Source organism: Arachis ipaensis, chromosome B03 (genome assembly GCF_000816755.2).
Source record: "Arachis ipaensis cultivar K30076 chromosome B03, Araip1.1, whole genome shotgun sequence".
NCBI lineage: Eukaryota > Viridiplantae > Streptophyta > Magnoliopsida > Fabales > Fabaceae > Arachis > Arachis ipaensis.
The window spans coordinates 124,698,494-124,709,085 of NC_029787.2; the positions used below are offsets into that span (position 1 = coordinate 124,698,494).

At 28.8% G+C, this 10,592-nt stretch overlaps 1 protein-coding gene across 1 annotated transcript; it reads right to left on the reverse strand.

Annotated features, from left to right (window-relative positions):
• LOC107631349 lies at positions 1,515-6,722 on the reverse strand. Its single transcript, XM_021119628.1, has 7 exons — positions 6,214-6,722; positions 6,058-6,144; positions 5,761-5,976; positions 4,833-4,997; positions 4,530-4,583; positions 3,648-3,794; positions 1,515-2,230 (listed from the first exon to the last, which is right to left on the reverse strand). The coding sequence occupies exons 1-7, from the start codon at positions 6,379-6,381 to the stop codon at positions 1,853-1,855; spliced, it is 1,215 nt and encodes a 404-aa protein (XP_020975287.1). The 5' UTR covers positions 6,382-6,722; the 3' UTR covers positions 1,515-1,852.

Below are 10,592 nucleotides of genomic sequence, written 5' to 3' on the forward strand. Positions count from 1 at the left end.
TTTTTTTTTTTTTTTTTTTTTACCAAAGATATGAGATTCGAACCCGCAGCCTCTTAATTGAGTATGGAGAGACTATGTCATTTGAGCTATTATTCAATTTTTAACCCTTTTGTTAATTACTTACAATACTCACAGTCGAACTCATAGTTTATGCTAACAGGTATTATCAACTTTCGCCATTAGTACATGAACATAGTTATATACAACAATCTGCTTGCCCAAAAAACCTTCAACTTTTATAACCCTAAAATCAATTTCAAATTTTTAAATCTAATGAATTACATTATATAGACACTTCTGGTTAAAAAACGGAGACTCTGTTTTTTTTTTTTGGGTAAGATTAAAGCCAAACGATACATGAGACAAACGAGAAACAGCATCCAGGTGTGTGATCCTAAGTTCTAAACATAGTTCTGCATTTAAAAAAAAAAAACAATAAAGTAAATTAAATCACATTAAAGAAAAAGCATAAAACCAAAATATAATAATGTTGTGTATATATGCCTCTGTTCTTCAGACAGAAGAAACACTTGATATTTTTTCAGTACTAAACCCCTTTCCTATGCATTGGCTTGTGGTCCAAGTGAGAGATACATATGTATATCACTCACTGAATCTGAATGCGAAAGCCTAAATGAGCAGCGCCACATTCATCTGTCACAAATTATAATTGCCTTCAAAGTCAATTCTCCCTTCACCTTATTTATTTATCGAAAATGTTTGATAACAAAAAAGAATTAGCCAGAAATCGCCCGAACTTGTCTTAATAAAGATTCAATAATTGTTATACTTATTTAGCATTCATTACTTGTTATATAACAATTAACAAATACTATATAAAAAAAATTCTGGTGTGTTTTTTTTGTCTTCCTAACATTACCTTTTATTATTATATTCATTATACGTTCATATATGCTATACATTAATTTATAAGTACACTACAGACATATTGCAATTAACGGGATATACATAATACATTAATTGCTTAAATGATGGCTGGCAGTAACGTAGTCTTTAAGGAAAAGATAGCTGGGTAATCAATGCAGGTAAATACTATCAAGTTGGACACAATGTGTGCATACTTGTTATTATTAAAAGCTATGATTTAATCACCAAAAAAAAAAAAAAAGCTATGATTTTGCTGAATGGTGCATGTATAAATTTGAGTACTTTAAGGATTGTGGACGTTTGACAATCATGATAAAGATCGGAATTGCAACGCATGCTGCTGCATATGTGGTCACTTACAAGTTACAACTCTTCAATCAATTCATGAACGAAAAACATATATATGATTTACAAGAATTAAAACTTTAACTCTATTTTTCCATGTAAGTTTTGTCTTGTATTGTCTCTCATTTAAGAATATAAAAAGACTAATTAATTAATTAAATGTTAAAACTTTATTTTCATCTGGCATTCTTTTTTTTTTTAATTCAAAACTGATCAATGAAGAACAATAATAGAGGAAATGAGGAAATTAAAGCATATATGAAAAATTAAATAGTCCAATATTTTTGGGAGGGATACCAAGAATCATATAGTATATTTACTCTTTTTCCTTCCAAGATTTACAAAAATTTCCAGAAAGCAATATGTGATCAATGGATGACCTGTTAGTAAAAAAAGAAAAGAAAAGAAAGGAATCAACAATTTAGAACTTTAATTTAAACATATAAAAATAAATTACCCAAGATCACTAACTAAAAGAACTTGAGAGGAAAATGGGTACTATCCCAAAATTGAAAAAAAAAAAGAAATTAAAAGGAAAAGAAGAAAAGATTCACCTCTATCTAATATCTATATATAATTCTTCTATATGATTAATTAATTAATTAATTAATTAATTCCCTTAGGGACACTTGATGTTTCTTCCAGGACCACCATAGTAAAAGTAATTCCCCCAAACATTATTAATGCCTCCTTGTATATCATAGCAATTTGGGTGATCTGCTAAAACCTTTAGATTGTTCAATGGAATCAAATTGTTATCCCAATCCACAACTTGCAAATTCCTAAAGTATGAAGCTTTTGCAAACCCCTCCTCAGCAAAATGTCCACTTCCCATTTGGGTGCTTGTGTGAGACCCTGAAGACCTTGAATTTACAACTTCACCCCCAAATTGAACCATGCTTGCATGGTCCCCTAAGTGTGAGAACAAGAATGATGGCCAGTACCCTACTAACACCCCTGACCCAAATTCAAGCCACCAATTCCCATGCTTTGGATCCTGTCATAATCAAATTTTTAAATAAACAAATAAATAAATAAAAATTTAACTTTGATACACTAAGAACATCTCCAAAGGAGGATTTTTAGAGTATCACTTTTGATACTTTCAATAAATGAATTGATTTAGAATTAAAATCTGCATTAGAATTAATTGATGAAATAAAATCGATATCACCTTAATGAAAAATCAATAAAATTTGCCGTTTGTATAATTATGTTGACGAAATAATTAAAAATAATATAAAATTCTAATTGAATTAAGATGGACAAATTTTATTTTTAATTTCAAATCACTATTTATAACAAATAGTCAATTTGTGTCATCTCGTATGACCCAAAATAAAATTGAACTTGAAACTAGCACATGCTCTAACTATTAACTACTATATTGTCATTTAATCATATTTATTTATTTTTAAAGGTAATCATTTAAGTAGTAAATAAAAATAGTAGTTTTGTTTACTAAGAAAATAATATATAATTAAAAAAAAAACAACTCCTCTTCAACGGCACACTTTATTTGTTTTTGTGGCAAAGCAAAGCTACTCAAATCGAAGACATAATGATTAAGTGGCACATGTTAGCTAGCATGAGAAGAAGTGAAATGGGTCAAAAAGATATCAAGAAACTAAAGGTGGTGAATGAAATATCCAAAATATTGGAATTTTTTGTTAAAATAATAATAGATGAGGATTGAGGGAGAAGCAAAAAGGGTGAGGAGCTCAGAAGTATAAGCTCTTTAATTTGAAAAAGAAGGAGAATCTTTCAAAGAAGTAAACAAAAAATCATAAGAGTTTGCAGGACATTATTCGAATTCACCGAGCGATTTCATGAAATGTTCCAAAGTAGTAATAAAGAGAGTAAAGTGGTGCATAGAATAATTTATGCACTACAATTTATTCCTTTATTTTTTCTATTTTCTTTAAATATTTAACTATTTATCAAGTGAAAGTTTATATTAATCATGCTGCCTTTGCTTCTAATGTTATGTAACAAATTTTAAATACACATTGCGAGATTTTCATAATAGACCATGCTTTTCAGTTTGGCTGATTTGCCAATAGAATTTGCATATTTTGTTGAAGTTGAAAAAAATAAAGTATTCAAATCCAATGGTATGCATTCATCAGTCTTGTTCTGACATGTCTCATTATTAAAACAAAATCTCTTTTATCCTTTAGATGGGTTGGACCCATAATCTGATCTTGTTTTACCGCACTCATTCTCTCACAAAAGGACTATACTGTAAACCAAGAACAAGAATAAGCCAAGCCTTATTAAAACTATGATCATTTTATAGTACTGTATTACTTCATTTTAAACTTTAACCCCTGCCGTTTCATTAAAAAAATGTATTATTGTTTTCCTAAGGTAAAAAAATTCGGTAATTAACCAGGAGAAGTTAATCTAATTACCTTCCAAATGAGTAAACTAATATCAAATTGTCCACCGTTATATGAAGAAGTTGGAGAGATTGCTGCCCCAATTGCAATTTTATTGTTAACTTGAACAAAGCCAGAGCAAAGCAAATTGTAACACCCGGTTGCCTGGTATGCATCAGTCTGTAGAAAGAGATATATATGAAACAACAACAATAAATACAAATATGAATCATTATTATTCTCACTTTTCCTATCTATCTTACACTTTAAGCAAATATATGTTTTAAGAAAAAGTATAGGTAGACAATGAGAATACTAAATAATGTAAACAATGAAAATATCAAATGTTCAAAGGTATGTAGATGATCATGTTTATTATTTTTAATTGGAATATTATTTCTTTTGATTCGATTTACTCATGCACAGTTAACAATTGTTGGATGTTCAATTTATTAGGTATACAGATGATTATCCTAATGTTAAGGTTTATGAGATAATTTGAAGATAGAGTATTTTTTTACTTTATTGGGTCAATTCTAAAGCCTATTATTCACATTATTTACAAAAGTCATTGTCTATCTAACAAAACCGATTTTTTAGTTATTTACTGTATTTTTTAATCCGATAGAACAAGGACTAATGATCACTCAACCAACCCAACCCAGGACAAAATTGAACTAGGTGCTATACTATTCACATTATCCAATCACAACTTCTATCTATAAAACATATACTATGCAAAAGATGCAAAATACAATAACTATGGATGAACTAAGATGCATATATATATATATATATATATATATATAATAGAAGAATACAAAAGTATATATAGCACATGGTATATGTAGTTTCACACCCCATTTAATATGTGATTATTGCTTCAATTAACTTAATCATTACATATATACATACCGTCCAATAAGTAAAGAATCTTGGAAAGCTGTCCCCATAGAGCTCAGGGCTGACCTGCATGAAGTTTACTTGAAATTAACATAATAGAATAAGTTACAAAATTCAACACATGAATGAAAATGAGAGGTAGGTGTATAGTAGTTGCATATGCTAGCTACCTTACCTTGTGAGTACTAACCAAATATATATAGAGGAAGCATGCATTTTAAGAAATAATAAGTATACTTAACTTTTGAATATTATAAACAAAAACATAGCATAATAAAGTAACTAATTGTATTGAAGAAATTGAAGAGTGCATGCCTGCCAACCGGCTTCAATGGTGTTAAGATCATCCCCAAAAGAACCAGAAATGACCCAAATTTGAGATAAGCTGAATTCATATTGGTTTTCTACAAGAGGTGCCCACACATTTATGCTTGCTTTTGCTCCATAATATTGATCTCCACTCACATACCCTACTGCATGCTGTGTATGTATGTGAAATATTATTAACTACATATTTTTATTTATAATAACTTCATTTTCATCAGTAATCCATAATTAATAAGCTGAATTTATTATTAATTTCATCAATTTACATACACAAATATTTGTTTATTATTACTAAATATAATTACTTAATTAAATATAACAATATAAAATAAGTTTATTATATCTCACAAGGTTAGGATTTTGTAAAAGTTAAGAAATTAGAAATGTAGTTGTATAGGAGTGTGATAAAGCTAAGGAACCAAGTTGGAGACACAGAATAAATAATAAAGGAAAAATTTCAACTGTATCGGCAACATTGATGTTTCAGTTGTTTTAACTATTGATTTTAATTAATATATATTACATATATTTTTTATAATTCAGATCAACAGTTAAAACAATTGGAACACCGATATTTCCGGTACACTTGAAACTCTTCCAATAATAAGAGCCTCTTATTGCTTTGGAGTTCGGAGCTGCAGGGTGAAACAAACCTGAGGAACCATGGAATTCTGTGATCGCTATAAATAGGAAAAGGGTGATGTTTCACTATCAAAAGAAACAAAGAAGAAAAAGAAAATAGTAAAAAAAAAAAAAAAGACACACAAGTTATGCTTTTGTTGTCAGTATCCTTTTTTTTTTCTCTTTATTTATATATATGTGAAGAAACAGAAGTTACTCTTACTTGTAATATTTTTAATATAAATGCTGCTTTAATTTAATTATAGTTTAAATGCATTTAATGATGATTAATTACCTCATGTCCATCACCAGTTGTATCCCTTCTAAAAGAAGTGATTAATTTTCTTCCAAAGGTGGTAACAGAGGAAGCTCTTAATAAGTCATTTTCTGTTGTTCTTCTGATTGGAATTGTTCCTTCTGGACATGATTCCCCAGAGAAGCTCCACACTTGAAAATTCTCACTCATTTTTTCACTCTTACTCTTATGTCCCTTTGGCCTTTCTGGTGGATCCTGCACTAATCCCAATTAAAAATGTTATTGATTCTAATAAGATATATTAACCTTAATTAAATAATTGAATTAATTAATTACCAACGGTTTCTGGCCTCTCAATAGAGGATGATCAAAAGCTGGTTGCCTATGAGACACAACACAATCTATGATATCACCATCAGGACTCTGCAAATAATGAATTCAGAATCATATATAGCCTTGGCCTAATAATGCATTTAATAATTTGGTATGTACCTGAATTGTTTTAACACTTGGTTTGTTGATTTGCTGAAGATGGTTTCTTATGGTTCTCAACTTGCGTAGCTCCTCCAATGGCCTAAAGGTTTGATTTTCAAAAGAACATGCCACATGACAAACCATAAGAAGAAGAAGAAGAAAAGGTACTAGGATTGTTCTTGACATGCTTGAATAGAAGAAGAAGAAGAAGATGATGAAACAGCTTCTTTTCACACTTATATCATTCTTCGTTCTTGTAGTTCCATAAACAAAAACAAGACTAGCTTGCTTTTATCTTGATTTTTTTTTTCCATAACCATCCAACACAATAAATTAATAATCTTTCACCATTTTCAATGCCTTGGGAACTCACTCAGAACAATGTTCCTTAGCTTCTTCTACTCTCTTCTCTCTCATATATATCAAAATACGCAAATGGGGTTGTATGTAATCATTAGAAATGAAATCATCTTAGTTTTATATGTAAAAGAAGTGAAAGAGAGGAGGGTCTAGTATGTAAATAAGAACACTATACTTTACACGCTTTGGGTGCCAAGTGGATTTTGAAGGTCTATATATTTATAATAATAAATAATTGGAAAATTCCGAAAATGGAAAATTCTCAGAATTTTGTAGAGTATAATTTGTTCCATGGAATACGGAACTTGTTTTCTCTTAATGGAGTCTGGACTATAAGAAAATCTGTCATATAACGTGTGTTCAAATATAAAATAGGCACAGAATGTAGAAAATTGTACCATTGACTCGGATTTGTAATAGTTAATAAAGATCCAACTTGAAAATACTCTTTATTTTTCAAAGATTGCTTCTTAAAGTTGGTTTTCTAAAAATTGCAATAGCTATACTTGATAAATTAAAATAAAAGTAATTATTGATAAGCACAAAGTATAATATAATTGTGTTCGGTAAAATTATTTTTAAAATTTAAATAAATCAGCTTAAACAGTTTAAATTTATTTTATTTAATATTTATTAATTTAAAAAATAAAAAATTCTATAAAAGAGATTGGGCTGATATTTTATTGTCTTCTAACATTACCGACCATATTAATATTGTATTCAATACTCAAATTTATTATTAGTTAAGATATTGACTTAACGATAATTAATATAATTAAGGTGTAAGTAAGTAACTAAAAACAAATATATTAAGAGATCAGATTGAGAATGTATCTTCATCTTAAGAGCGAAATATTTATCACTAGATTGAAAGATATAATTATTTAGTAAGTAGTGTAATTTTACTTCAATTTTTCATAAATTTTCAAAATTGAATTAAACTAATTTAAGAGACTGCACACATTATAAACATTACAAGTCAAAATGGTAAGCTTTGTATAAACATTAAGAGTAAATACTTGTCAAAAAATAAAACGAGTTCTTTCAATTATTATAACTCAATTTAATTAAGCATCAATTTCTTCCTTGTCTATCACATTTTGTTTGACTTTCTGATGTTGTTTTTTATACAATTCTTTACATATATGTATGAACCCATCTTATAAGAAATTGAGCAGTTTGCTATCATGACATGGGTGTAATTCCTTGACTTCTTCTCTTGGATTTATTAGAAAAGTGATGAATCCATGTCTTACCAGTTATATATACAAGGCAAAGAGGTTAATTAAAAGTTCTTATTGCTTCCTTTGGTCACCTTGTGGGGCTTCAATTCAAAGTCAAAAGAACTTACCACATTCCTCTCCATAATTACATGCGATCCCACTTAAAAAAGTGGAAAATGTCTTAATTTAGGATGCATAATATTATTAGGTTAAGAGAACAAGATTTTGTAAAAGGTAGACATGATTCAATTACAATATTTCTTCAATCCTTTACTTAGCCGTCAAGATTGTTACTATTTCCAATTCATTATATAGCAATATAATTAATTCCATAGAGTAGTTATAAATTTATAATGATGGCCGAAAAACAGTAATGTCAGAGAGACAAAAGAAAACTGTGAGAACTTATTTTATTTAGTATTCATTAATTGTTGATAGAATCAATAAATGTTAAATAAGGTAAATTCTGACAGTTTTTTATTAAGTTTTTTTTAGTTACCAAATATTTTCGGCTAAGAAACAGCAATTTTCATCCGTATCCTAAGCTAATTAACACGCTAATTTAAGCTATCTCAAATAATGAAAATGATGCTAGGGATAGAAGATCATAGTCATAGAAATACATTATATTATTCCATGTACCCTATCTACCTTTCATAGCGTATTAAATTCCATGATGCTGGGATAGCATATATATTATGATTTATGAAGGCACCTAACTTTAGAATTTTATCTCTTTAAAAAGGTGGAATATTAGTAAAGTGGCCATTATTTTAAAAGAAGAGAATAATAGAATCATGAGAAAGAATGGTAGATGCTTGGGTTTGAATGATGATGAAACGACATATAGAAGATGATGCCTTCCTAATTACATGAATTAGTTTCCGAATAATAAGGTTCATTCAATCGATTCAAACCTATTTCTCTTTGTGCGTGCATAGTATAATATTCAAATTCCCAAAAGAAACATCATGTATGTCTAAGGCTTGCAAGAATGGAATAGTGATTAGGTAAGCAATGATTTTGTATAAGGGTTAACTACGATTTTGGTTTTCAAGGTATAGGTTAAAAAAAATTTTTGTCTTTAATTTTTTTTTTCCATACAAAATCGTTCCTAAGATTTAAAATTGTCATTTTTACTTAAATATTAAAATTTTAGACCAAATTATTCATAATAAAAAAAATTGTGAAATAAAAAGAAAAAGAAAAAGAGAGTGATTCTACTCTTGCGAAAAAAAAGGGAAGAAGAAGAAGGGGCAAGGGAAGAAGAAGGTATCCGCGGTCTACCTCTGCCTCCGCTTCCGCCATCACCCTGTACGATTTTGGTCTCTAAAGTAAGAATGATTTTAAAACCAAATTAAACTTTAGGGACGATTTTGTATGTAAAAAAAAAGTTGATGACAAAAATATTTTTGACCTATACTTTAAGGACTAAAATCGTAATTATCCCTTTACATAGGAGTTTGTGGGGCTTAATGCTAATTCCTAATTAAATATACAATTACAATACGACTTAACTTAGGAAATTGTTGGTTCTCTTAGCTTTTTGGCATACGAAGTTTGCAATAGGTAAAAAAAAACTATGTACAAAATTCAACTCAGTTTTAATAAACTTTCTTTGGATTTAACAAGGTGATTTATAATTTTAATTAATTTATACCATCTAAACGGTTTTTGCTACGGAGAGACAAAGTGATTGAAAGATATTGGGAAGCATCTAATTAGGTCCCAACAGAGTGTGTGATGAAAACTAAAGACTATGATTTAGGAGTGTGGGATTATTGTTACTAAGACAAGAATGTTTCTCTTTCCCATTTGCTTCACTTATGATGTGCTGCATGCTAGCAATAACTCTTGGGGGGCATTATATATTCATCCCTCTAATACTACTAATTAATACATGTAACATGGCCATGATTCATGTTTGCCAACCATATAGTTGGAATGGGAATTAATAATGTTGCATGTTTGGGGGACACAAAATGATGGTTAATCATGTGCTTTTAAACATGTGTGCATGGATGAGATGTCACATAATAAAACTACCCCAAGGAGAAACCTAGCTGCAAAACATGCATGCTAACTTACAAAACTTAACTTTATATGGACCATATATTTTCAATACAGTTCATTTATTTGAAAAAAAAATAATGAAATGCCATGTGTAGTTATCTTCATCTAAAATTACTAATTAAAAATCGTTAGATAATTTAACATATTATATAACGACTTTTAATTTTAAATTTACATAAAGACAATTATATATAAATGTCACCTATTTCAAATGAACCAAAAAATAAAATAAGTTTTTCTCTAATATACTTACATCATTTTTAGAATAAAAGTCTACTACGACAGATTAATAATTTGTTACTGAGGCCCATTACAATTTACAAAGAACTTAGTCATTTATTAGTCACTCACTTGGCCTCGTTTGTGTTTTTAGTTTTCTGTTAGTTTTTGAATGTGGGTCATTAAGCCTGATGTAACGTTTATTGATTAACAAGCTACTACACATTTCTGACAAAAAAAACACAGGCTTCAACATCATATGAAATAATATTAAGTTCATTCATATATTGTCCATGACAGGGTGAAGCCCAACAACTTAGATAGCGGTCTTTATAAACCAAAAAAACAAAAGAAAACAGTTTAGAGCAATAATAATAATAAAGAAAAATTACAAAAAATACATTCGAAATATTTTGACAACGACTAAATTTTATTATCGAAAAAAATATTCTCAAATTATTTAAATACAAGATAAAAATATCTAATATTAAATATGTATTCTCAAAATATGTTTTAGAGTTT

What these genes read in the sequence shown, in the direction of transcription:
- LOC107631349 (XM_021119628.1), bottom strand. Translation starts at nt 6,381, where the DNA reads ATGTCAAGAACAATCCTAGTACCTTTTCTTCTTCTTCTTCTTATGGTT. An exon ending in CAAGTGTTAAAACAATTCAG is followed by an intron (nt 6,145 to 6,213) that starts GTACATACCAAA and finishes CATTATTTGCAG; the next exon opens with AGTCCTGATGGTGATATCAT. An exon ending in CAACTGGTGATGGACATGAG is followed by an intron (nt 4,998 to 5,760) that starts GTAATTAATCAT and finishes ATACATACACAG; the next exon opens with CATGCAGTAGGGTATGTGAG.